The sequence below is a fragment of the Arvicanthis niloticus genome, chromosome 13, assembly GCF_011762505.2.
Source record: "Arvicanthis niloticus isolate mArvNil1 chromosome 13, mArvNil1.pat.X, whole genome shotgun sequence".
Classification (NCBI taxonomy): Eukaryota; Metazoa; Chordata; class Mammalia; order Rodentia; family Muridae; genus Arvicanthis; species Arvicanthis niloticus.
This window is the reverse complement of record NC_047670.1, coordinates 54,838,482-54,865,528: the sequence shown is the minus strand read 5'-3', so window position 1 is coordinate 54,865,528 and position 27,047 is coordinate 54,838,482. Positions and strand designations below refer to the sequence as shown.

The 27,047-nt window shown below is 52.5% G+C and overlaps 1 protein-coding gene across 1 annotated transcript; it reads left to right on the top strand.

Annotated features, from left to right (window-relative positions):
* The first annotated feature begins 1,134 nt into the window (after positions 1–1,134).
* Nptxr (neuronal pentraxin receptor) lies at positions 1,135–18,130 on the top strand. The gene is made up of 5 exons (XM_034516956.2): positions 1,135–1,938; positions 10,063–10,282; positions 11,651–11,898; positions 14,147–14,326; positions 14,631–18,130. Exons 1-5 carry the CDS (start codon positions 1,150–1,152, stop codon positions 14,853–14,855), a joined length of 1,662 nt encoding a protein of 553 aa, XP_034372847.2. The 5' UTR covers positions 1,135–1,149; the 3' UTR covers positions 14,856–18,130.
* The last annotated feature ends 8,917 nt before the right edge of the window (positions 18,131–27,047 follow it).

Below are 27,047 nucleotides of genomic sequence, written 5' to 3'. Positions count from 1 at the left end.
CCCCATACCTGGAAAGTGAAGGGTGTTGTAACCAATGTCCATGGACCGTCTATGGGGTATCAGTGGCTGGGTAAGGTCCCCTAGGATTCTGGGGGCTGCTGCCTCCTCAAGAACGTCCTGGTCCTCAGTCATGTCCACATTGGTAGCTGTGGGGGTCAGAGACTTTGAGATGGTAGAGGCTTGGCTCAGGTGGAGCAATTGCCATGAGCCCCGGGCAGCAGCACGGAAGCTTCGTGGCCTTCCAGGGTTCCTCCAGCTCAGAAATCCACCTCAGGCAGAGACAGCCTGCAGAAGAGTAAGGCTGAAGCTTGACGGGAAAGGGTGGGAAGATTTTTAAAGTTTTTCATTGCAAAGTTAGTTTTCAACAGAATATATATATATATATATATATATATATATACATTTTAGACACGATAAAGTAAAACCCACACACACATAGCCCACTCCTGCCTGGTCTTGGCGCCCACCAGCATGTGTCCCACCTGCCATTCTGACGGAGGCTGCAGCTAGCTAGGAGATTCTCCTCTGGGAACCTTAATGCTTGCAGGCCTAAGGACTCAGATGGGTGTGCTAGAAAGAGGAGGTAGCAGGTGACACTCAGGCGACCACAGCAGAAACAGATTAGGTCAAATTGCCTCCTCACTCCCCACCCCCCCTCCCACGCACTACAGTCTCTTTCCTCACTAGTTTCCACTGTAGTAGTCCTGTCCAGGCAGACATGGCTCACCTCAGATGCTGCTTCAAATACATTCTAGCTGTGTGACCTTGGGATGCCACTTGACCTCCAAGGGTCTCAGTTTCCAATTTGTTATCAGGAGCATGTTCACGCTGAGGTTTAACTACAACCCAGCCGGCATCATGCTGAGCCCAGAGGTCTCAGTTTCTTCATCTGTACTGTGGACACGCTCAGGCTGAGTGTTAACTGTAAGCGAGGCTGCAGCATGCTGAGGCCAGAGCCCCGCAGGGACGCAGCCGTGGGCATTCGGGGGACCAGAGGCCAGAACGCAGGGTCTCCTTAGAACCTACCCGCCATGTAGTCATCCAGTCACCTCCCTCCGCGTGAGATGAAGCCCTGGGCGTGGCGCACGCACCGGGGCTCCCGGCACGGAACGGGTGCGGGGCTGGGCTTCGGCCGCCCCGGGGGAGCGAATGGGGCGGGGCCGCCGCGCTCGCCTTCTCCTCCTCCCGCCGCGCGGGCTCAGAGCGGCGGCAGCAGTAGCCGCGGCGACAGCTCCGGCTCCCGTTCCCGCTCCGGCGCTCCCGGGCCCTGCGCCCCGACCCCGCCGCCGCGCCTGCCGGGGGCCTCGCGCGCCCCCTCCGCGCTTCACGCTGAAGTTCCTGGCCGTGCTGCTGGCCGCGGGCATGCTGGCGTTCCTCGGTGCCGTCATCTGCATCATCGCCAGCGTGCCCCTGGCGGCCAGCCCCGCGCGCGCGCTGCCCGGCAGCACCGACAACGCCTCGGCCGCCTCGGCCGCCGGTGCCTCGGGTCCGCAGCGCAGCCTGAGCGCCCTGCACGGCGCCGGCGGCTCGGCCGGGCCCTCGGTGTTGCCCGGGGAGCCGGCCGCCAGCGTCTTCCCGCCGCCGCCGGTGCCGCTGCTCAGTCGCTTCCTCTGCACGCCGCTGGCCGCCGCCTGCCCGTCGGGGTCCGAGCAGGGGGACGCGGCGGGCGAGCGCGCGGAGCTGTTGCTGCTGCAGAGCACCGCGGAGCAGCTGCGCCAGACGGCGCTGCAGCAGGAGGCGCGCATCCGCGCAGACCGGGACACCATCCGCGAGCTCACCGGCAAGCTGGGCCGCTGCGAGAGCGGCCTGCCGCGCGGCCTCCAGGACGCAGGGCCCCGCCGCGACACCATGGCCGACGGCGCCTGGGACTCACCCGCGTTGCTCCTGGAGCTGGAGGACGCGGTGCGCACGCTGCGAGACCGCATCGAGCGCATCGAGGTGAGTGGCGTGCCGTCGGGGGACACGGGTGGAGGGGCCCTGCTCTGCCTGCGGCGCGCGGGTCCCGGGTCCCTGGAGCTGCCGTCCGGTCACCCGAAGCATGTCCCTGGCAGGCACCATGGAAGCGTCCTGGTCCGAATCGCGGGTGGGAGCCTGACATAGTGATCTGGGCACTAGAATGGGAGACCGGCGTCCACTTGTAGTGGGAATTGATTGAGACGCAGGTGTGGCGATGTTTGGCACGTATGATGCTCTCCTTAGATGTCCTTCCTCTGAAACCTAGAGCAGCTCCCACCCCATACTCACTGGCGTTAGGTGTACCGCTAGCCATACTCCTCGCAAGCCCAAGAGTGCCTCATTAACACCACCCTGCACGCCTGCATCGCCTCTCATCCCCGGGCCACGCCCAGTTTTATATACCTGAGCTCCAGAGTCCTGGGGAAATCAGCGGATGATTCCTCAATAGGTGTCCACTTAGCTCCCTCTGACTCCTTTTCCAGGTCAGATATAAGGAGGCCGGGGAGCAGGGACTCTACACGGGTTTGTGTGTGATACCAAGGCATTGATTGATTATGCCTATGGTCCTTTTTCTTGCTGTTACAAATTCCCAGTCTGGGGAAGTATAGATGAGACAGATTGGACAGAACAAACAGCCAGGAAAGCCTTGGCCATTCCCAGGCATGGACTGATTTCCAGACACGGGATAGATCCTCGAAGGAGGGGAGAGATAGGGCAGGCACTGTGGGCCCTGCTCTCTCCCCGAGGCTGCAGCCGGGCAAGGCAAAGGCGAGGTGAAATCGTGAACAAACTAACTGGGCAGGAGGGCGTGTATATGGCTCCAAGTTCAATCTGGGGTGCAGGAGGCGATACCTGTGGGAAGGTTGGCCATCAGACCACCAGGAAGTCGGCTGCTCACACCCCTACCTTCAGAGTATCAGACCACAGCTTCCCCATACCATCTCGAGGGCTTCCACTCCCCTTATAGAGATAAGAAAATCCAGAAATTTGAACCTCCTGAGCTGAGTGTCAGAGAGGGAGGCCAGCACCTCCCTTCCCTGCTCAGAGGTGAAGTTCCTAAAGCCAGGAGCAAGAAAATGACCAGATAAAAGCTGCAAGGAAGAACAGCCTCAGTCTCCCCACCTGTACAATGGGCAGACACTCCAGTGGGAAAGATACAAATACATAAACGGGAGCAAATTCTCCCTTTAAGACTGTACTAATGTACTAATGTGAAAAGCATTTGAGTTTTCCATCAACTTTCCCTCACTGCCCTAGCCCTGGCACTACAGATGACACAGGGCACTACCCCTCCCACGTCTGTGACTGGCACAGCTATGCAGACCCTGGTCCTGCTCCCTGGCACCCGGCTCATGGCATGGTGGGCTTCCCTGTGGTGGGCCTGTTGAGGCTGAGGGATCCTGGCAGCTGGGACTTGGCAGTAGGTCGGCTTCCCAGGCTTGGGGAGCCCCGGCTTCTCCACGTTCCCTGTCTCCTGTTTGCTAAGTGAGACAGACGTGGAGCTACCAGGTCTGGTCTCTGAGCCTGGGGTGTTCTTAAAGCCTACCCTGGGGTCCTTCATGGGGGCACACAGAAAGAACATTCATCTTTTTTTTTTTTTTTTTTTTAAAGAAAAACTTACCCAAGTCAACAGGTTTGAGGAGACATTTCTCAATTAATTCCTCTAGTCTCTCCCCCTTTGCACCCCATGATACCAGTCCACTAGCGGGCACTGTAACAGGCCAGGGCAGAAGCATCATCCACCAACCCCCGTCCCCATCCATCCATCACTAGCCTGCTTGTCTTGGATGGGCACAGGTTGCCTCTGGTTCTTCTCTTCTGCATACGGTAGCAAAGCCATTTGTTTCCTCTTCAGTCTGTTGAATGGAGCCTTTAGCTGGAGTCCCGGGAGAGACATTCTCGGCTCAGGGGATGTTCATTTCCAAGTACCACTTTCTACGGGGGCCGGTCCACTTACGTGGCATCCGGCCATGCCCTTGTGTCCCAGAGTTCCATTTTTGTGTTAATGTATGTGTAGGGTAAAAAAAATCAGGATTAGTTTCTTTCCTTGACAAAACCCTGCCCTCCAACGCCCTGCCCCCCATTTCTGGAGCAGAGCCATGGTGAGGAGCATCCCAATGGGAACCCCAGAGGATACTGGGTTCAGGGAAGCAACACTTACTGATGCTCTAACCACGATCGCCGGTATTACGGAGCACTGACTGTGCATCGGGAACTTCACAACATCTCAGTTAATCCCGCCTTCACTCTATGGAGGAGAAACTCTTCTTCTCTTGCCAACAAACTGACCCAGAGAGATTAAAACACTGGCTCTCGGTCACCTAGCATCAGAGCCTCGATTTGACCTGTTAATACCTGGCTCCAGGGCCCTGTCTGGTTCTTCACGTTTACTCTACACTAGGTGGGGTCAGATATTTCCCACCTACAAGACAGTGAGGAATACAAGTGAGGGCCGTGCCCACCTCCATCTTTGGGTACTAAGAGTGAGCACGGTGCTGGCCAGTCTCAGAGGCTGGCCCTGCTGGTGTGGAGGCTCCCCTGGGGCTGCCAGGAGCTGCTGGCCCTTTTGAAGTATGTATTTATTATACATTAGCCCTTTGTCTCTGTCATGTGAACTAGGCCATGCAGATTTCTGTCTTGGGAGAGGACACCTGAAGTCTCAGAGTCTGAGGGATGCGATGCAGGCAGAGCTCTGCCCCCTGCTTCTGGCAGGGCTCCCCATTGTGAAGACTCCCCAGGGAGGGCCAGGGTGAAATTCCATTGGCAGAGTGTTTGCCAAACATGCACAAAACTCCAAGTCCAATCTCTAGCACAGAATAAGTGGGACATTGTGGTACACACCTGTAATCTTAACTTTAAGAAGGTAGAAGCAAGTAGATGGGACTTTCAAAGTCTTCCTCAGCTACATAGCAAGTTCAAGACCAGCCTAGGCTATATGAGAGTTCATCTCAAACCAACCCAAACCAAACCTTACAGCAGACCAGATACTTCCTAGACACCTTACAAACTCTAAATGGACTCAGAGGGCCCGGCTGCATGGGGCTCACTTATTGCTTGGAACATTCTCTTTCCAGATCTCAATTTTCATATCTGTAAAATGGGTATGCTGGGGTGTGAAAGGTCCTTAGCCTGAGTCTCTAAATAGTAGACCTTCATCCTAGCAAGAAGCCTAGCTTTGTAAAGCATGGGCCTGTCACTGTCATGCTGTGACCTCTGAAACCCTCCTGTGTCTGATCCTCAATTACCTGGTCTGTTGAATGAGACAGGACATCCCATTCCCCCCCCCAAAAAAAAAAAACCCTGTGTCCTCTTAAAAAGAGAGGCTCTTCCTGCTGTTTCAGCACAGTTACTTCTTATTTTTCTGGTCTACCACAAAAAAAAAATAAAAAAAAAATCCACCGGCTGTAAGGGTTCATATGTCTCACTTAAAAAGGACACAAATCCCCAGTGGACAGGTCTGGGTAGAGATATGTGGACACCCCTGGAAAAACACTCCCAGGGTAGCAGCTAGAACATTTGCAGGTCCTGAAGGCTCTATTGGGCCTCCCAAATCACTGAGGTCCCCCCAGTTCTGGCCATGGTCACCACTGATTTTGAACTTTGAACAGCGTTGTTCCTGGGCCATAAGTCAGGTGTCTGTTCACCCGCTTGTCCGAGGACAGACTGAGCTCTGTCTGATACTAGTGTGAAGCTCCTGTGTACACTGGTCTCTTTGAGTGGCCATCAGCCTCCTTTCTGCTGGCCCCATCCCCAGCAGTGGGATGCCTGGGTGCCAGCAGGGACATATATTTAGCATCGGTAGATACTGTGACACATTTTCCCAAAGTGGCTATAAGAGTTTCCACACCCACCCGAGAGCAAGTCTCGCCCACCAGGCCTGGTCATTTGCAAGCTTCCTGGAGCTGGTGGGTGTAAAGGGACTCAGGACTCTCATGGTTTAAGTATGTATGGTTTGCTAATTCATGATGTCAAGCACTGTTCCACTCTGGAGGTCTTTGTCTATAGTGGGGTAATGTCCAAACGATTAGGACTAGGCTGCTCGCAAAGGAATGAACTTAACAGGGTGTCCCCGGGATGGTTTGAGTGTCTTATCCCCACTGAACGCCAAGGACAACAGTTGAGCTTGTGTGTCCTCCGTGGCTCCACCCATTAAGAATAGCAACAGAGACACCAAGGGACTTGTCTAAGGCCACACAGCTCAGTGGGGGCTGAGCCAAGACTATTGCCAAGATTTCTGACTAAAATGAACTGGGATGGGGCTAGAGGTCCTATCTTTGCTGAGGACACCAGAGGAGGCTCAGTCTCAGTGGGAGCCTGCCCAAGTGGCTCAGCTGGCTTTCTGATGCGGCCCTTGTTTCATTACCACATTTCCCCTCAGTCAAGATAACAGTAATAGTAATAACTGTTTGAGGGCCACTTGTGACACGCCAGACTTAGGTCCTGCCTTGCATCTCATCCTTGCACCCCCTCTACCCCAAATTTAGGAAGTAATAAAACATGACCCGACTCTCACAGATGACCACCGTGAGGGTCAGAGCGGCCCAGCAGCTTGCTCAAGGCCACAGATCCCGTGAGAAATTCAACACCTCGCAGACCACTCGGCTGGGAGCCAGCCGGTGACTGGTAGGCACGATGTTGCCAGGGTGCACACGGCTGGTGGAGGGATGAGGGCTCAGAAGCCCCGGCAGAGCTTGGAACCCTGTTCTCTTGGAGCATCTTGGCTCGGGTGTCAGGGAAGCTGCCATCTGGGAGAGCAGGCGCTCTCTCGGGAGAGGATGGGCTGGGGCAGGAAGAGTATTCCTGGCAGGAGGAACAGTATGTGTTAAAGCCTCAGGGTGAGAAGGATTAGGGGTGTCGGGGGCATGGGCACCTCCCTCTGAATTAGCCATCTCACCCCTACCTTCTCCCTGCACCACCCCCTCCCTCCGTCTGTCACCTGACACCCAGCAGTGTGGACCCCTGGTCTCCCTATGCCTAGCTTTTCTCTCAGTGTAATAACTTGACAAATGGTTTCTGGGCTGGACATAGAGAAGCATGTATCTTTTCAAAACATTGATTTATTTGTTTATCTATTTTTGAGATGGATCTCATGTAACCCAGGCTGGCCTTGAACTTGATATATAGCCAAGGATAACCTAAAATTTCTGACCCTCCTGACTTCACCTCCTGAGGGGGGTCACAGGATGTGCACCACCCCACACAGTTTGTGAGCTGGAGTCCTCTGCCAACTGAGCTGTATCTCCAGCCCCCTTAGGACATGGTGAGGTAGGGTTGGTGGCAGTGATGGCTGTTAGCACCCCACACTGCTCACAGGCCCCCAGAGGGCCCTGAGATTATATTGCTCTTGTGCCAATAGGGGAACTGAGGTACAGCATCTCTCCATAACGAGCCACTCAGCTGGTGGAGCCAAGGTGCAAGCTGGCAGGACTCACGGGATATGGGCACAGTTGGGGAGGGGAGGCCTACACTACTGTCCTCAGAACCTGGTCTGAGCAGGCAGGGACAGACAGTGCATGGGCCCTGAAGTCAGGCCCTTCCTCACCTCTGACACAAAAGAAGCATCTGCTTGCACGAAGTCATGCAGTCAGCTTTCCAGTTCTAACCGCACCTCAGCAGTGTCACACTTCTGGATCCTCCTATGGGGCCCTCTGTGAGGCTGTCCTACACAGTGGGGCACAGCCTACCTTTCCTGGTGTTCTCGTAGCCACTCAGATCATCCCTTTAGGCAGACAGGACAATACTGCATACCTACTTGGCAGAAGAACACACTGAGACTCAGGCTGTGAGGGCTGGTATGAGGAGTGGGCACAGGACTGCTGTGTGACTTTAAGTAGGCAGTCCACCCTCTCTGAGCCTCAACACTTAGTCCTCAGGAGATAAGAGCAGCTCCTTTCTTGGTGTCCCCTGTTGAGGTTAAGGAGCTTCCCACCCCCACTTCATCCCCATTAGCTCCTAGCCACTGAGCTGGGCCTAAAACCCTGGGCTTTGGCTCTAGGCCCAGATATAATAAACTCTTCCATGGTCTTTCAACAACCCACCTGGAGTCCAGACCTCCCTTCCTGCCCTATCAGGAGCTGAGTGGGGGATAGTGTGACATCATTCCTGCTGTCCCCCTACCGTCTCAGGCTGGGGCCCACTTGGCACAAGGCCCACGGAGCCCACGCCACACAGCCTGCGCCATGGCAGATGGAAGCGGGGTGGGGGCGTCGTGTTTCTCTGATTCACATGGTGGGGTGGGGGAAGACTGCCGCCCAGCCTCTGAACCTCCTCCTCCCTGGCCTACTGGTGCCACCAAACAGGAACTTTGACCAAGGACAGCTTGTACACTCTCCCCACCCCTGGCCACCTGTGTGTCCCCTTGAAGGAAGCAGCTAGACCCTACAGTGTAAATTGTTCTGTCCTGGTCACTCTGGAAAGAGAATGGAGGACACCCAGTCCCCAACTAGAGACAAGACAGGGTCTCTCAGCAGCCTTTCAGCACCCTGAGTCTCAAGGCACCGGCCCTGCCCCTAAGAACAAGTTAGGGACCCTTTCAGCCTCAGTGACCCAGCACTGGCCTTACTGGTCACTTGCTCGGTGACACTGGGCATGCCTCTTAACCTTTCCTATGATAAGGGGATAAGTATGTCCCTTGCATTAATGTGCTCTAGGGCACAGGAGCTGCCATGGTAGCCAATAATGTGACCTCAGGCAGAGGATGTGTAGGGTTCAAACTCAGCTTTGGTATTGTTTCTTGTGAGCAGGGTAGAGGGTGACTGCCTGGTACCACCATTCTGACTATAGGCGGCAGCTCTGCGACACCCCATATGAGGGCTATGGTCAGGGCTGTGGTGCACAGGGAGAGAGGCCCATAGCCTGGCTGGGATGTGTGTCAGCCACAGGGTTTCAGATGCATGGGTTGTGCTAAAAGATACCAGCAGAAGACAAGCCATAGCCACCCTCTGGATCTGTCATGGTAGGGAAGCTCAGTGGGAATCGCAGGGAGTCTACAGTCACGAGGAGCACCGGAAGGTTCAGACAGTTCTGTCCTGCTCACGAACACCAGCCACACACTCATGTCATGAAGCCCCCTAAGAAGCTCTGCACCTTCCGTGTCTCATCTGTTCCCAACTCTGCTCAGTGGCTCCTAGACAAAGTATGAGGTTGCCTCAAAGGATTGGAGGTCTGGGACAAGTTCAAACTTGGCCCTCACCTCTGCTCAGAGAATCTTCCCAGTTTGTTCATTGACCAAACACGAATGAGCACCTGCTGTGTGCCACAAGCGCCCACTGTGCGCCATGAACACCTACTGTGTGCCAGATGTTATCCTAAGCACTGAAGATACTATCGAGCATCTGTCTTGGGGCCTAAGCCAGGGTCTTAGGTATCACTTACTGCCTGGTCCCCTGAGGAGTGTGGGTGGAAACGTTGGGCCTTGCAGAAGTTGGGGGGACCGTGGAGGGCAAAGGAAGCCACATCCAATTTGGCTCCTCAAAGCTCTGCTGACTCTCCTGTGATGTATTCACCAGAGAATGTTCTTCCCAGTCTGAACCTGTGGCCTAGTCTGCCTGCCTCAATTCTGCCCAATTTAAGACAGGACAAAGAAGACTCTGCACACTGTTCTCATCCTGGGCTAGACACGGGGTGTCGGAGCCAGCCTTGGAACACCCTGAATGCCAAAAACGCTGGCAGCCAGCAGGCTCTGTTTATTGGTGTTTGCTACATAATTCTCCCCAGAACGATTCCAAGGTGACAGTGCAGTTGTCTCATGAGGAGACAAGTTCACAACAGCTCACATGGTTTCCTAGCACCATACAGCAGGTTGGTTCCCAAGCTGGTTTGAACCCTTGGCTGTCACTTGAGTCAGGGATTGTTTCTACAGTCCCAAGATAATGGAATACTAGAGTCCCATCCAGATGACCGGATCACAGGTATGTCCTTGGAGGCCCTGCCCTCAACCATGTCCCGGCCCTTATGTCATAGGGCCCAGCCTGAGGGCCCTAGAAGCTCTCAGTTTGGCCCTTGTCCACTATGAGGCTGTCCTTGTGAGGGTCCTCGCCTGTGGTGGCCGGCAGGGTGGTGGCACCGCTGTGTGACATCACCGTCCCTCCTCTCCCTCTGGAGCAGCAGGAGCTCCCAGCCCGTGGGAACCTCTCCTCGGCGCCAGCCCCAGCCGTGCCCACTGCCCTGCACTCCAAGATGGACGAGCTAGAAGGCCAGCTGCTGGCCAAGGTGCTGGCGCTGGAGAAGGAGCGTGCTGCCCTCAGTCATGGCAGCCACCGGCAGCGACAGGAAGTGGAGAAGGAGCTGGATGCCCTGAAGGGTCGTGTGGCGGAGCTGGAGCACGGTAGGTCCTGGGGTGCAGATGGCTGAGTTTCCCGTCTCTGGTCTCTGGCTGGAACTTCCAGAGGCTGTAGAACAGGGAGAGCCAGCTGGGGGATGGCTGTCACTTTCAAAGTCACAGTTGTCATTTCTAGCTCTGCTGGAACTGAAGGCAGGCTGTGTAATGACACTCTGGCTGATTTAATCTTCACTAACCTCAGGGTTTTCACAGGTAAAGACAGTGAGTTTGACAGAGGTCAAGTGACTTATCAAAGGCCACACCACAGGTAAGAGGATGGTCTAGACCTGTCACCAGATCCTTCAGACTCCACACCATGCCTTTAACCATCCACAGTTGCACCTTTGAGTAACCAATCAACCTCTGTCACTTGTTTAAAGTCTCAGGCCTGGCAACTGTCAGGGGTCAGAGATTCGTAATGTCAGTGTAGATGTCAGACTCCTCGGTTCTCAGTCTGTCACAGGTTTGCTCTGCGACCTTGAAAGGTCATTTACTTCTCTCAGGCCTCACTGTCTTCACCTGAGAGATGGAGGGAGGGTTAGGGACTTATGAGCTCTCACTGGTCCTTGTGAGAGAAAGTTAGAGAGACAGGGGAAGCAGGGAGTGGCTCAGGTGCACGGCAGTTCAGAAGAAACCTGGTTGTCTTCCTGGAGGAAGGGGTCTGAGCCAACTCTGAAGAGCAAAAGCAGAAAGTACCTGTAGGAGCCAAGGGGCCACGGTGGATTCAGCTGTGGGGGAGCATTAGGCCTGGGGTGCTGCAGGGAGACACCCAGTTGACTGCTTGGACTGTGGCAGCAGCCCCCATCCCCACTCAGTTCAGCTCCTGTCTTTCTATACCAACATCCCTGAGGCCAGGGGAAACGCATCTTCTCTTAACTGTCTGCAGGAGGGAGGAAGTCATGGATGGAAAATAACCCATGTGCCAAGGCATACCTGAAAAAAACGAGGATGACAGTGCCTGTCTCCTAGGCTTGTGAGGAAGTGGCACGAGGAGCACCACACAGTGCTTCTTAAGTAGGCGAACAGCTGTAGTCATGATTATAGCTAGCATCTGATGAGCCTATGGGCTTACCGACCCTCACAGTGTGGAATGGAGAACGGTTCATTAGCCCGTTCTACCGAAGAAATGGAGGCCCGAAGAAGTTGAATTGATCTCAGAGACTCACAGGTCAGAAAGTAGTGATGGCGAGATTTGAACTCAGGACATCTGAATTCAAGAGCCCCTCGGCCCAATTTAGTCACACCTCTCAGCCCAGAGGCAAAAGTAGACTGGGTGAAATCACGTGGCGCACCCCCCCCACCCCCATCCCGCGGGTGATTTGGAGCCACCAGCCCTCATTGCAGTGTCCTCTGACCCCGCCCTGTCCCTTACAGGGTCCTCAGCCTACAGTCCTCCAGATGCTTTCAAGGTCAGCATCCCCATCCGCAACAACTATATGTATGCCCGCGTGCGCAAGGCGCTGCCGGAACTCTACGCCTTCACTGCCTGCATGTGGCTGCGCTCCAGGTCGGATGGCTCCGGACAGGGCACCCCCTTCTCCTACTCGGTGCCTGGGCAGGCCAATGAGATCGTGCTGCTGGAGGCCGGCCTTGAGCCAATGGAGCTGCTGATCAACGACAAGGTGGGCGGGGTCTAGGACATTTGGCAGGGCTTAGGGCCTCTGGGCGGGAGACAGACGGGCTCAGCTTCCCACAGCCCAGTGCCCTGCACTACCTGGGAGCTGAATGAGTCTGGATTGACACTTTCACTCTCCTGTTCACTATACTCAGCACACATTTAACACCTACTATGTGCCAAGTTCAGTTCTGGGGATATAGACATTTCAGATGCAGGGCTAGCTAAAGAAGGGGGAACGGAAGTTGCCCCGCTAGAGACCAGCCTACAGCCATCTGCACCTGGAGTCCTGCTCATTCTAAACAAAGAGTGGGGGGAGAAAAGGAGGAGGGGAGAGGGAAAGGAAGGTAATTACCACGAAGGGCTGCTGGGGGCTGCTGGTGATCTCCAAAGTTTGCCCTTCTGCCCTCCCCGCCATGGAAGGAATGATGCCCATATCAGACTCCATTCTGAGGGTAATATTTAAGTCCTGGCTATTTAGCGTGCTCACTTAGGTGGTCTCATTCACCAGCCTGTGACTTAGTTTCCTCTTGTCATGGGCTCCGGAACTTCCTTTTTTAGTCCCACAGTCCTGCCCTTAGGTCATTCCCTGCCTGTCCAGGCCACCTGTCCCCATGACTAAGGCAGGCCTACGATCTGCCTGGCATCTGTGAAGTGAGGGAGGAAGAAAGAACATCTCTCCCCAAGCTGCCTGCTGCTTTCAGCCTAGGGGATGTCTGGTGTTATTTTGAGACACCCTGGAAATGCAGGTCACACTCATCTGGGACCAGCCCACAAGCTCTGCAGCAGGCAGCCCCACCGGATGTCCAGGAGGTAGTAGCCCAGGGGGTCAGTGCGGTGCCTTAAGGTTCAAAACATCGCGGGTGACCGGGCTCCGCGTGGAGAGGGCTGTCCTGCTCTGCTCATCGCGGCCGATCAGAGGGCGGCGCTAGGCCCTCGAGATGGAGATTTCAGCACCCTGGACAGGGCACCACTCCGCCGGCCTTGTTCCTGCCAACCACCCTTCTCACCGGCATCTGGGCCCTTGCTCTGGAGCCAGCACCATGTTTTTCCAATTCCATGTCCTTCCAGGGGGCCTTCATACATTCCCCTCCCAGTACCACCACCACCCCCCGACCTCCCCTGCAGCTCCAGGCTTTTTTTTTCTCTCTCTCTGAAGTCTGTATCACTGCTGTGGCAAAACACCAGACAAAAGTAGTTTAAGGATTTGCTGTGGCTCACAGTTTGAGGGAAGACCAAGTGGCAAGAGCAGCTATAGCTGTCGGGGTAGGGGTGTGAGGAGGCTGGTCACACTGTATCCACAGTCAGAAAGCAGAGCGGGATGAACTCAGACTGCCTTCCTATTTATTCTGTGTGGAACCCCAGCCCATCAGCCGCGTCTGGAGTAGGCCTTCCCTCAGTGACATCTCTCTAGAAACTCCCTCACAAGCAGTAGTGCACAGAGACATGTCTCCTGTGTGATTCCACGTCCAGTCAAGCCGACAGTAGACATGAATAGTTAGAGACAATGCTGTCTCTAAAGCCCTGCTGACCCATACAGGCACAGCTTGTTCAGGGCCACTCCCAGATCCACCCTCTGAGTCTGGAATGGGGCCTGGTACCCAGCAGGCATTAGAGAGTGCCTCGTGAAGTCACGATCTCAAAGCAGTTGTGAGGTACAGGAGCCATTTAACAACAAGTAGCTTTCACCTCACAGAACAGCACCAAGCCATCAACAAGGGCTTCTAGGACACCATGAGCAGTTGGAGTATAGGCTCATGATTGATTAGCCATGTCTGCCTTGGATACAGGAAGAGGCGGCAACTGGCTATTCTTTCTCCAACTTTACAGACGAGGCGCTGGAAGAAAAGAAGTCTCCCCAAGGTCAGATAGGGGGCTAGTGGCAGAGTCAAGGCTGGACCCTGGGACCCACCCATCTTTTGAGTCTAAGGCACATTCTGTCTATTCCAGTGAATGAGCCCCACTGTGTGCTGGGGTCTATTTTAGGTGTGCAAGGGAAAATGGATTTGTGGACACTGTCCCTGCCATGTGTGGCCTTGAAGCCCTGAAAATCAAAAAGGTAGTCCCTCTGAGCTGAGGAAAGCAGCTTGGTGGGGTCATGTGAGAAAAGGGAGAGTTGGGGTAAGAAAGACAACAATCAGGATGCAGGTCAGGCCTTGGGTTCATCTGTGGAGGGAAGCTTTGAGGCTGGCCGCCTCATCATCACACTTCTCCAGCCTTGGGCCTCTGACCTGGGGTTTGGGTCCTGTATCCAGGTGGCCCAGCTGCCTCTGAGCCTGCAAGACAGCAACTGGCACCATATCTGCATCGCCTGGACTACAAGAGATGGACTGTGGTCTGCATACCAGGACGGAGAACTGCGGGGTTCTGGCGAGAACCTGGCAGCCTGGCACCCCATCAAGCCACACGGCATCCTTATCCTGGGCCAAGAACAGGTAAGACTCAAGGAGAGTGCTTCCCCAGGTCATTACCCTGCCCACTCCAGTGAGCATCCTGTCTGACTGCCAATTTGCCAATGAGCAGCTGAGGGCTAAAGAAGCAGCCAGTGGAACTGGAACCTGGGATGAGGCCCGAACCTTGGAGCAGAGCTGGAGAGTGAGGCTAGAGCCCTGGGAGGTAGCAGCCTAGGGGGGGCGGGGCTAGAACCTTGGGAACCAGGCTTTGACAGGTTCAGGGCCCGGCTTGACTACTCTTCCCTTCCTCCCTCATTCTCCTTTCTTTGTTGATGTCTTGACCCAGGATACCTTGGGAGGCCGATTTGACGCCACGCAGGCCTTTGTCGGTGACATTGCACAGTTCAACCTGTGGGACCACGCTCTGACACCTGCGCAGGTGCTGGGCATGGCCAACTGCACCGGGCCACTGATGGGCAATGTCCTCCCCTGGGAAGATAAGCTGGTAGAGGCCTTTGGAGGTGCGAAGAAGGCCGCCTTTGATGTGTGCAAGGGGAGGGCTAAGGCATGAGGGGCCACCTCAGTCAGGGCCCCTCCCTTGCCTGTCAATTTGGGGACTTTGAAGGGGCACTTCCCTCCTCAGCTTGTCCACATGCTGGCCTTCCCTTCTACCCCACTCCTAGTCACACCTCCCACTTCTCCTCACGGGCCCCCACTGCTCCAGAATGTCCTGCCCTGGATGGATGTCCCCTCAGCCACCTGGATAGGGACCAGTATCTCACATCAATTGGTGCAGTGTAGGGGTTGAGGCAGTCCTGCCTCCTGGCAGCATATTGGCTTGGTCTCTCCCCTCTCATACACTGTCCTGCCAATCACATTGGATCCCACTAACTCCAAGGACATCCCCTGAGGAGTTGTGGGTAGAGGTGGCCTTTGACCCTTGTATCCCCTATGCTTCAGGCCTACATTGGGCTTTAGAAGGGGTGCCAGAGATGTATGAGATCAGATGCTCCTCTTCTATCTTCCTTAGTTGCCCACAGGGGCTGCAGGGTCATCATGCCCACTGCCCCTGACTCCCTCCCCCCTCACCAGTTTCTCTGTGTGTTGTGGTTTGAATGTTGGTTCGATGTTGGTTCAAGCCCCACCTCAGTTTCCAGAATGTTCCCTTCCCAGCCCCTACCCTAACAGCTAGGGACCAAAACCCCGGAGGCCAAAGGGCTGTAATCGTCCCCTGTACCCACTGTAAACTTTGCCCACCAACATGGTTGTCCACCCTCTCCATGCTGGAGACAGAACTGCTAGGTCACTCTAGCCTGTCCTGAGAGCATCCAACATAGGCACACTTTGACTGAGGAGACACTTCCCAGACAGAGCCTGGTGGCTTAGCCACCATATCACCTCTTTCTGCATGGCCCTAGAAAAGATGGAAGATGCTGAGATGGAAAGCAGAGCACTGAGTGAGTGAGAGGACCCCTTTGTTCCTATGACTTGCTGTGTGGCTTTCGATAAGAACTACCGTCTCTGGGCCTCACTTTCTCCTAGTCTCTACCAAGAGCACAGAAGAATGTCAGAGCTGAGAGAGGCCATCCATTGTAAGGCCATCTTGCTAATGGAAGATGGGAAAGAACACAGAGAGAACAATTAACTTATCCAGGATCAAACAGCACAAAATGGCAGGCCCAGGGCCTCTGAGTCCCCCCCAAAGTGCTCTTCCCTGTGAACCACACTGCCTGTCCTTGAGGACCTTTGAGCCCTGCAGGGAGGCACTTGAAAGGACACATGCTTTCCAACAGGACACCAGAAAATCTTTATGGGACACCCCAACACAGTGACAGCCTGAGGAAGTGAGGGAAAGAGCCCAGACAGACAGAGTTCCAACAGACAGCAGAGGATGTGGGGCCCTGTTGGTCCTCTCCCAAGTATTGGAGCAGTAACAGGTCAGCTGCACCAGTGGGCACTGGTGCCTCTTGTCCCACCCCCACTTTTGTCCCTGTCTGTGCTCTCCATGGCCACTCAGCCCAAGACATGACACAGAAGAGGCTGCAGCCCATGTCAGGGAAGGAATCGTGTCCAAGACTTGCCTCTGGCCTGCAGATCTGTTTCCATTTTGAGAGCAACTATACAGCTCAGCACCTCCATCCCCAACCCCCCGGAGATAGCTGCAGAGGCTTCACCCAGACCTGCTGAGATCCTGGTTGCCCAGTGACAACCAATGACATCAGCCCCAGTGCTGGGTCAAGTGTCTGAGAACACCGGTTGTTGCTGGGTGACAGCTGGATTCAGAACTTAGACCTGGGGGACTGTGAGCCGCACTGGGCTCTTGCTATTGTTCTAGAAGAGGCCTTTGCTATTGATTTAGAGGAGACCTTGGGAAGACAGAGTCTTAGGAAGGATGTAGCAGAAGCTGCCTGGTCATTTGAGCCCACCCTTCCCCATCTGTTCTGCTTTGTCTCAGTGCTGATGAGAAACACCTCAGTCACATTACCATGCCAGGTCACCCTGGTTAAACTTCAACCTCCCCAACCCCAGCCAGGAGGAAAAAATGGAGACACTGGATCGTGGCTTTGAGTATGGATTACTGGGAAAGGGGCTGGCTCTCTATTTCCAAGTCCCCACCCGCTCCCACATTGTGCTATGAACATTCTCTGATCATGTGGAGCCCCACTGTCTTCTGTTGTTTCCAAGCACATCCAATAAGACAGCTGTGGCCCTGAGCTACCCCTGGGCCGAAGATGGAACTAGGCTGGTTAGATAGTCTTAGGCACTGAGAATGCAGAGAGTGCTGTATCCGCACCATCTGGTTTATATCCTCACAGCACACTTACCAAGGCAAGACTGTTCTTAGCCCTGTGATGCAGATGAGGATGAAACTAGGAGGGGTAAAGGAATTTGCCTGGTGTCAATTGGCCAGCTGGGAACAGTGCGGTTTCCATTTGGAGGCAGATTATATGCCTAAAGGATTTTGCCACCTCCTTCAGAGTGCAGAAGAAGCAGAAGTGGGGTGTGGGGCTCGAGACTGGGGAGGGGGGGTCTCTTACCTATGCCCAGTCTCAAACTGAGCTGCAGTCTTCAGGGCAAGAAAGGAGTATTTCCAGCATAGTCGGAAAAGGTGAGGAGGAAGTGGTTCTTCCTCAGCCCCTGTTCTGGGCACGGCCTGTGTCAGGTTCTCTAAGCTCTTTTCTGCCAGATTCCCCACCTGTGAAGCATGGAGTGGCCTCTCCCATGTCCCAAGGGATCATTTTACCACAGTTACACATGAATAGGGACCACTGACTGAATCTGTGTGTGTGTGGGGGGGTGGGGGAGTAAGTAACTCAACCCTTGGCTTGTAGATGAGGAAGCTGAGGCCTGGCCAGAGAGTTCAAATGACCCTTGAAGCTCCCCTGACTTTCCTTCTCTTCTCCAGGACCCAGTGGCCACTCCCTTTCCCCCAAACTGAGTCCTACCTACTAGTCCCAGCACCTTTGACCTGAGAAAACTGGAGAAGGGTCTCCTCCTAGATAAGGGACTAGTGTCCTCCTTACCCCTTGACTCCAGCTGCCTGCCACCCCAAATCCCACATCCAACTGACCCTATTCCCTGCCCCTGCTGGGTGGAGAACAGGCTCCTTCCCAGGCTGAGCAGCCAGCAGCGAGCATGTGAAGTTGTCTCCTTGAACAGTAGGAAACGAGGACCCTCCACTGCCCTCCTTCCTCACCGTGCCCTATTTTGTATATAACTGACATGAGATGGCTTTGTGTGTGTGTGTGTGTGTGTGAGTGTGTGTGTGATCTGTGCCATGGCTTTTGTTACCATTTCTTGTTTTTGTAAATTTGAATGTTCAAATAAACACGTGGTTTACTCGGAGGAGAATCGTCTCTAATGTGGGAAGGAGGGGAGTGCCTGCCTCCAGAACATCATCTTCCCTAGCCTGGCCCAAAACCTCACCCATCCATATATGCCCCCACCTGCCCTGACCAGTTCTATTGAGCTCGGCTCAGACATATGAGTTCCCAGGATTCTCCAGGAAGGCTGCACAGAAACAAGTCCCACGTGGAAAGTGCCCCAGTTCTAACTCGGCTTTGGCCTCATTCCCAACACCCCTTCCCCAACTGTGCCCCAGTTCCAGGATCCGGGTCCCCGGTGTTGCTTAGGACCCAATCTTCCTGAGTCACATGACCAGACCTCCAGAGAGCTGTATCCCTTGAGGGCTTGGGAGGTGGTATAGGAAGAGAAAAACTATGACATCACGCATGGCCTTTCTGCTTCCGGCTTTTCCTTCCCTCCCCAAGTTTTGCCTAGGCTCCCCTCTCTAACCTCTAGATTGGACTCAAACAAGCACTAGGGTCTACACCACCTCAGAGGGTCCTTACCAACACTGTCACTGCTGGACTTGATCTCAAGTGGTGACCTCTGGAATATCAGGGTTGAGGGGCAGGGTTGGGGGTTGTGGCTAGCAGCAGGACAGAGCTTTCCAAACTCCCAAGAGTGACTTTAGCCCTGAAGAAGATGTGCGGACACACAGAAGAGCCACAGCCGAGTCTGCTGGGGCCCCAGAGAATCTGTGCACTCTCAGGTTTGTTTTAAAATACAACCCCAGGGAGCTGCAGACAGATACACCTGGAAAACGGAGCTGCTGGTCAACATGCCTTATTTATCACATCTTGTACCACTTTCCTTACAAACATCCTCTTCTGTTTTTGTCCCAACTGAGCTGGCCATGTCCCACCACCCAGGGAAATTGCCTTCCACCTTCGCCACACCTGCACAGGGGAACAGAACACAGCAGGCGAGCCTGGGGCTCCATAAGCATTGACAGACAAATCCACAGCTAGAAATAACCAAGGAGCAGGCATTCCCTCTGCCTCTGCTCAAGGTCTTGCTCTCCCAAACAGCAATGTCCTATCTTCTCAGGTCTCAGTCTCCAATCCTCTGCCCCGGCCCTACACGCCCGAGGGTGACCTTCCCTCTTATCTCATCTGAGCATTAGAAGGATGGGCCGGTCTTAGTATCTTCTCCAAGCACATCACGATGTGCCAGCCTTGTTCTCAGCTCCCTCCTGCCACTCCAAATGAACTATGTCTGCTTCTCTCAGAGGCTTTGTCCTTCCATTTGACCTTTTCAAGGACTTGCCTTCTGAAGCCCCACCTCCTCCTCGTCACTCTGTCATTCCTGTGGACCTGCAGGTGACCGTGTGTCATGGTCAGCTGGCTCCATTGTTTCTGGGTGGCAAAGCAGAGCAGTGTCATGGTAGAAGGGTGTGAGGGAACAAAGCTGCTCCCTCTTGGTGGCTAGGAAGGGGACAAGGGGGTGGGGAGAGGAAGGTGGGGGAGGTGGGGGGAGGCTGGGCCAATACATCATTCAAAAAAGCTTGTCCCAATGACTAATTCCTTCAAACAGGCCTCTCCTCTTAAGAGTCCACACTTCTCATAAGTGTAGTTAATGGTGGAGTCAGTGCCCTCTGAGCCAATCACCTCGCAACAGTGTCTCCCACCAGAGACCACCTATCAATCACCTTGAGCAGAGACTCTCTCTTGACCATCCCACATGTCTTCTTATTCTTTTTGTTAAAAAAAACTCGCTGGGAAAGTAAATATTCAGGCTGGTAGCTCACTTCCATGTGGGCTGCCTGCCCAGCACGTAAAAAGGCCTGGGTTCCTCTCCTGGAGTAAACCAAGGGTGGTAGCAGGCCTGAAGGCTCTGGAGGAGTTTGGAACTCACCTCAGTTCGATTTCTTCATCTGTGGGACCCAGGTACACAGCAGGTTTTGAATGAGCACTGGTCTTGGCTATCTGTGTCCAGGCAAAAGGGCTAGGTCAGCCAGTTCAGCAAATTCCAGGGCAGGGCCCACTGTCAACCCAGTACGGCACCAGGCTAGAGTTAGGGGAAAAAGGTCCCAGAGAGAAGAGTATTTCAGAGGGGTGAGCCTGACCTTGGGGCTACAGCTTTCCTCCAGGGGCACCTGGACATTTAAAAGAGATGCCTCAGGCAAGCAGCAGGTTTGTATGCACAAGAAAGGAGAGGACAAATAGGTGAGAGCTTCTGGTTAGAAGTGAAGGCTCAGCGACTGGAGAGATGGCTCAGTGGTTAAGAGCACTGATTGCACTTTCAATGGTCCTGAGTTCAATTCCCAGCAACCACATGGTGGCCCACAGCCATCTGTAATAAGATCTGCTGCCTTCTGCTGGTCTGCAGGTGTACAAGCAAAGCAGGCAGGACACTGTAGACGTAATAAATAAATCTTAAAAAAAAAAAAAAAAAAAAAAAAAAAGTGAAGGTTCATAGGAAATAGTCCCACAAAATCTCAGTCTTTTTTTGTTTTTTGGTTTTTTTTGTTTTTTTTTTTTGTTTTTTTTGTTTTTCTGAGACAGGGTTTCTCTGTGTAGCCCTGGTTGTCCTAGAACTCACTCTGTAGACCAGGCTGGCCTCAAACTCAGAAATCCGCCTGCCTCTGCCTCCCAAGTGTTGGAATTAATGGCGTGTGCCACCACCGCCCAGCTAAGTCTGAGTCTTTCATTCGTTAAATTAAAATACCAGCCACTTCAGAAACTCAAACAGGGAAGGCTTGCTCCGCCCCTTCCTTATAGAACCCAGGACCACCAGCCCAGGGATGGCCCCACCCACAGTGGGCTGGGCCCTCTCCCATCAATCACTAATTGGGAACATGCCTCACAGCTGGATCTCAGAGGCTGGATCTCATGGAGGTTTTTCCTCAACGGAAGCTCCTTCCTTTCTGATGATTCTAGCTTATGTCTGGTTGACACAAAACCATCTAGGACCCACAGATTCACACATCTGCACACACATACTCACAGGAACAAATAAAATAAGGGAAGCCACTACCTCCATACTGGTGACTCTGTCCTTTACACTTGCAGGATTTTGTTGTTGGGGGACACTGTTGAAGGACAATAAGGGATTCTTCATTTTTTTAAAGATTTTATTTATTTATTTATTTATTTATTTATTTATTTATTTATTTATTTATTTATTTATGGTGATTGGGGGTGTGGGCAGATGTACAGGATCCCCTGAAGCTGAAGTTGCAGGCAGTTGTGAGTCAGCACGTGGGTGCTGGGAACTGAATTTGGCTCCCCTGGAAGAGCAGCAAGTGCTCTTCATCTCTGAGCCATGCCTCTGGGGCCGTTCTGTTATTTATTTATTTATTTTATATATGTGACTACACTGTAGCTGTCTTCAGCTACACCAGAAGAGGGCGTCAGATCTCATTACAGATGGTTGTGAGCCACCATGTAGTTGCTGGGAATTGAACTCAGGACTTTGGTAAGAGCAGTCAGTGCTCTTAACCACTGAGCCATCTCTCCAGCCCCTTATATTATTTTTTACAACTGGTTGGAAGAGGAAAGGTCACAGGCTCCCCTGAGACCTGGAAGGAACACAGCCCTAGAGATGCCTTAATTTTTTCACCCAGTGAGACTCATTTCTGACCTCCAGAGCCAGCCAATGATCAGTCTGTGCTCTTAAGTCACTGAGCTGGGCATCGTTTGTTATGGAAACGGACAGTAGAAAAGTAATATATAACTCATCTTGTGCATGAACAAAAGCTAGTCTCGAAAATTCCAGAAAATCATACTGAGAATGAAAGTAGATGTTAATAACAAAAAGAGGAATTCATTACTAATGCTTGTGAATCACGTGATACACTTTATTTTATTTTATTGAATCAGGGTTTTACTTTGTAGCCACCTCTGCCTCCTAAGTACTAGAATCAATGGTATCCAGCAACCAGTAGCTTGATACAATACACTTTTAAGTAACACACAGATTTATTTGTGTTGTTGTTGATGAGACAAGGCCTCACTATGTAGCCAAGACTGACCTTGCACACTAGGTTCTTCTTCCTCAGCCTCCCAAATGCAGAGATTCCAGGTGTGGGCCACCACACCCAGTGGGCAACTTGTTTAGTTGAACTAAATGATAATGAAAACAGACAACACTAACACATGTGTCTTCGTTAACATTTCTATTACTGTGCTGAAACAATATATGAGGAAGAAAGGGTTTATTTTGCTTCTGTATCTTGGGTCACAGTCCACTGAGGGAAGGCAAAGCAGGAACTCAAACAGGACAGAAACCTAGAGGCAGGAGCTGATACAGAGGCCATAGAGGGGTGCTGCTTACTGGCTTGCTCCTGATGGCTTGCTCAGCCTGTTTTCTTATAGAACCCAGGACCACCAGCCCAGGGATGGCCCCACCCACAAGGGCTGAACCCTTCCCCATCAATCATCAATTAAGAACATGCCCTCCGTTATGTTTTTATAACGGAGGTTCCCTCTGTCTCAGATGTTGAGATGAATCTATTGTGTCAGATTGATGTGAAACCAACCTGCAGCTGAGGCCCTGGTAAAAGGGAAGCTTGTTTGTTAAACTCGAAGGTTGGGAAGGAGGAAGAACTGATAGTAAAATCTCCATCCCCAGGAGCTGGAAAAGGAAGAGCTCTCGGAAACCAGGAGCAGGGCAGCATAAAGATCAGACAGTAGAAAATACTAACGCAGAAGTGGAGCTGCAGCGGGGCTCAGTGGTTAAAATCACTGCCTGCTCTTGGGGCCTTGGTTTGCTTCCCACCATCTGTAACTCCAGCTCCAGGGGATTTGACTTCTGGAGTTTACAAGCACTGAACACTTGATGTGGTACACTAATATGTATGCAGGCAAAATACCTATACACATAAAAATTAACAAATTAATTGAAATAAATAAATCATTTTTGGAAGAAAAAAATTGTAGGAAGCCGCTGTTAGCGGTGGTATAATCCACCATTCCAAGATGGCACGGACATCGTGTCCTTCCCACTAGTAAACAATTAACTGCGCAGCTGCAAAGGCAGAAAGCCCACCAAAGTCACTGGCCAATCCCGAGGCGTAATATTGGGTGATGAGTGAACAGCCAATCAGAAGTGAACACGTCACTCTAGGGTGTATTTAAGCTGTGCCTCTTCCTGTCTTCAGCCCTTCCGCGTTTTCCACGTTTGCTGATACAGAGTAAAGCCTCGCTGTGGTGATACCCGAATTCTGCCTCTCGTGTTTCTCTTCCACGGGCGAAAAGGGGACACGGGAGGTGCTCAGAACAAAAAATAAAATGGAAAACAAACATATTACTAATAGACTCAATAAATTCAACAGTTGGTCTGAAGCAAGGTCTCGTGGCTAGGCCTGTTGGCACATGGCTGTCATCTTACCACTTGGGAGGCTGAGCAGAAGGAGCAGCAGTTAAGAACGTAGCTTGGGGTATATACAATGAGATTTGACTTTTATAAAAAATGAAATGCAGACTCAAAATGGTTAAATTTCAGTGTGGAGGGTATAAGAAAATAGAACTCCTTGTTTATCAGGGTTAGGGTTAGACTGGTTTAAAGCCAGCTCTGTTCTAGAAGAGGTAACAGGAGGGGGGGACCTGATTCTTTGTTCTCCCTCCTCCACAACTAAGCACACCTGTGTGTGATGTATTCCTCAATCCAGTGGCAGGCCTGAGAGCGGAGACATCTCCCTACCACTGTGCCCTCTGGGTCAAGCATCAAGGGACCTCAGAACACCTGCTCCCTGTTAGGATCTCGGCCTGGAGCTCACAGGGGAGGGAATCTAGCCATGGGAGGGACAGACAGGATGTTTCAGCAACACACACAGAGAGGTAAGAACTCAACGGACTTATGTTTGCCTAGGGTCTTCATCCCAAGAGTTTATAGGCTCATGTGACCAGAGCAAGAGAATAAAGAGCCAGAGGAGAACACGGGGCCCAGGAGCAGTGAGAAGCAGCCTTCACTGAGGGAGAGCCTGAAGGGTTGGGTTTCTCCTGCTTCGTACAGCTAGGGGCCTGAAGCAGGAGGAAGGTGAGCCCTGACCTCCAACCTGGAACAGTCACATGATCTCATGGTGCACTGTGGGCCAACAGGAAGGAGCTAGTGAACAAGGGCCTGATGTTGGTTTGGGAAGGAGCAAGCTGACTGGAATGGAGGACTAGAGAAGGGCAGGGCTACAGATGGAAGCCTGGGACGAAAGTAGTTTCTACAACAGTGGCTCCAGCCTTATTGCTGTGTTGGGAATGCTCTGTGAGGAGGCAGGACTGGGAATTAGCTGCCCAGTCACTGGCTGGAGTAGGCTAGGGTGGAGAAAGTATGAAGATGACAGCTTGGGGTCTGATAGAGGCAACTAAGTGGCGAGTATAGTCATTTATCCAGATGGGGAATATGGGAAGACCAAGCTGGAGACATGCTACAAGGAAAAGCATGTGGGCCACCCTGGTAGAGGCAGCCAGGATTCTGCTGGACATCTGGGCTGCCTGCGAGACAGAGGCCTAGCCTGGGGAATAAAAGATAAGAGCAATCAGGATCTAGCTCAGTGGTCTTCAACCTTCCTAATGTTGAGACACTTCAAGTTCCTCCTGCTGTTGAGATACCCCAAGTATAACATTGTTTTCATTGCTACTTCATAACTGTAATTTTGCTACTGTTACAAATTGTGTTTTCCGATGGACTTAGGTGATCCCTGTAAAAGGGTAGTACAAACTCCAAAGGAGTCACGACCTGCAGGTTGAGAACTGCTGATCTAAAAGGACAAGGATAAAGGGGGCTGTGGGCCTGAGAGCCCCCAGGGACAGTTGTAAAACAGCATTTCTCAACACAGCACACATCAAGAGCACCGCTTCCTGGAAGAAGGGATCATTTCCAGGCTACCCACCTCCTACCTCCAGTTCCAGTAAGTACTAGAACCCCACTGGATGAGAAAGCAAGCAAGCAGAGAGGAGGTATTATTGTTCTTGTCAGTCTGACAATGTATCTGGCAGAAGCAATTTAAGCAAAGGCAATGTAGCTGGGCATTGTGGCAGATCCTTTAATCCCAGAATTCAGGAGGCAGGTGGTTCTTTGAGCTCCAGACCAGCCTGGTCTAAGTTTCAGAACAGTCAGGGATACACAGAAAAGCTCTGTCAAAAAAAAAAAAAAAGTTTCTTTTGCTTCAAAATCCAGAAGTATTTTCCATTATAATAGGGAGGAAAGCATGTTGACCAGGACATGGCTCCTGTGTCTTGGTGGCTCCGGTAGCCAAGAGGAAGGCAGGAAGCAGGGCAGGACAAGGCATGGCTGTAACCTTCAAGGCCTGCTCCCCAGCTGCCTACCAGCTAGGTCTGATGTCCCAAAGGTTCTACAACCTGCCCCAACAGTGTTACCAGCTGGAGAGCAAATGTGCAAACCATAATCCCATGGGTGACATTTCATATCCAAATCCTAACCACTTGCCAGAAAAAGACTTTCACGTTAAGGAGCAAAGCAAGAGCCCAAGATGGGAGCCAAAGATGAATTAGAAATCTGGGGGACATAAGAGAGTGAGGTGCCCTGTGACCTAGTGGCTCGCTCCGCTAATGGGCACAAGGCAGCCTGTAAAAAGCCACATTTTTCCATTCCCTTGCAGGAGATCCTGGAATCTGTGCTGCAAAAAGATCTGTAGGTACTACTTCTGTGATAGAAAACTTTGTGAAGGTTTTTGCAGTTGGTGCTGCCAGCAGGGAAGCTGGATTCCTGTGAAATAAAGACTAAGAAGGTCTATCAATCGCTGCTGTTTCATAGAAGGTCACTGGTAACCATGAGAGAGGGAATTTCAGAAACATCGTGGGAGTGGAAGCCAGATTGCTGTGGGTGGAAGAATGAATGGGAGGCGAGAAAGAGAAGATGGCAAACAAGGACCCCTTTGGGGAGCCGTTTGTGTAAGCGACAGAAGCGACAGCATCATCCCCCTCAAAGGCTGCGCCCTCCGTCTCCTGGAGAAAGTTGGAAAAGAGAACTAGGAATTTGGAGGCTTTAAGACAGACAGTCCAGAACTTTCCAGGGAGGCAAGCTAGGAGCTGGCATGTGCTAAACTGAATTCATGCTGCCAAGTCTCAAACCAAGCCCAGGATGTGTGTTCTTGGTCTGCACAGGCTAGGATTAAGTCAGTGTCCCAGATCACACCGTGTTATCACGCTCCCTGAAGCTTTCCAGCAATGCCTGTGCTCTAGTCTCATTTCACACCAGGGGGCATTTGTGTCTCAAACCTCTGCATCTACTACCCTGCTTCCTTCTCTGCCTTCACCTCTACTTACACCACACTGGCTCTGCACCCAGGCCCCCTGGAGCTGCCTCTGCTCTGCTGTTCCCCAGGCAACTTGCTGTCCCACTTACATTAGCCTTCTGGTCATCTTGGGCTCTGTCCACCTCGGTGGACACTTAAAAGAGCCAGGACTCTGCCAGTCTCTGCTATAGAAGCATGTGGGATAGATGATTCTCTTTCCATTTCTTCTCGTGGCTCTCTACCTGCTGGGCTGTGTTTTCCTCAGAATTTCCAACTAGTGGAGCTTCATTAACGAGTAATGAGCATAGAGTAAATGGTTAAATTATGGGGTAGTCTACTGACCCTCTGATCCATTCTTTCTCTTCACCTTCCCCTCAGTAAGCTGCTCTAACATTCTTTGGTCATTTCTTTCCAAGAATCAGAAGCAGGTTCCAGACAGCTGCATCTGATGATACAGGTGTCTCCCAGCCCCTAGGGAAAGGCGACTCTGGAGGGTTTGTACCGAGGTTATTCCTTGATTCTTTCCTTCGGTCTCTCTAGTTTCATACATTGGTTCAGACGGGATCACTCACGGTTGCTGTTATCAGTTAAGTACTGTGGTGAGAATCAATGAGACAGTCATTGCAAAGCACTAAAACACTACATAAATTCTGGTTGTTATCAGGCTCTTGCGGTCCTTGTATACTAGCAGATCAGCGTCACGACACCAACAAACTGCATTTGTCA

What these genes read in the sequence shown, in the direction of transcription:
- Nptxr (XM_034516956.2), top strand. Translation starts at nt 1,150, where the DNA reads ATGGGGCGGGGCCGCCGCGCTCGCCTTCTCCTCCTCCCGCCGCGCGGG. An exon ending in TGTGGCGGAGCTGGAGCACG is followed by an intron (nt 10,283 to 11,650) that starts GTAGGTCCTGGG and finishes TGTCCCTTACAG; the next exon opens with GGTCCTCAGCCTACAGTCCT. An exon ending in AGCTGCTGATCAACGACAAG is followed by an intron (nt 11,899 to 14,146) that starts GTGGGCGGGGTC and finishes TCCTGTATCCAG; the next exon opens with GTGGCCCAGCTGCCTCTGAG.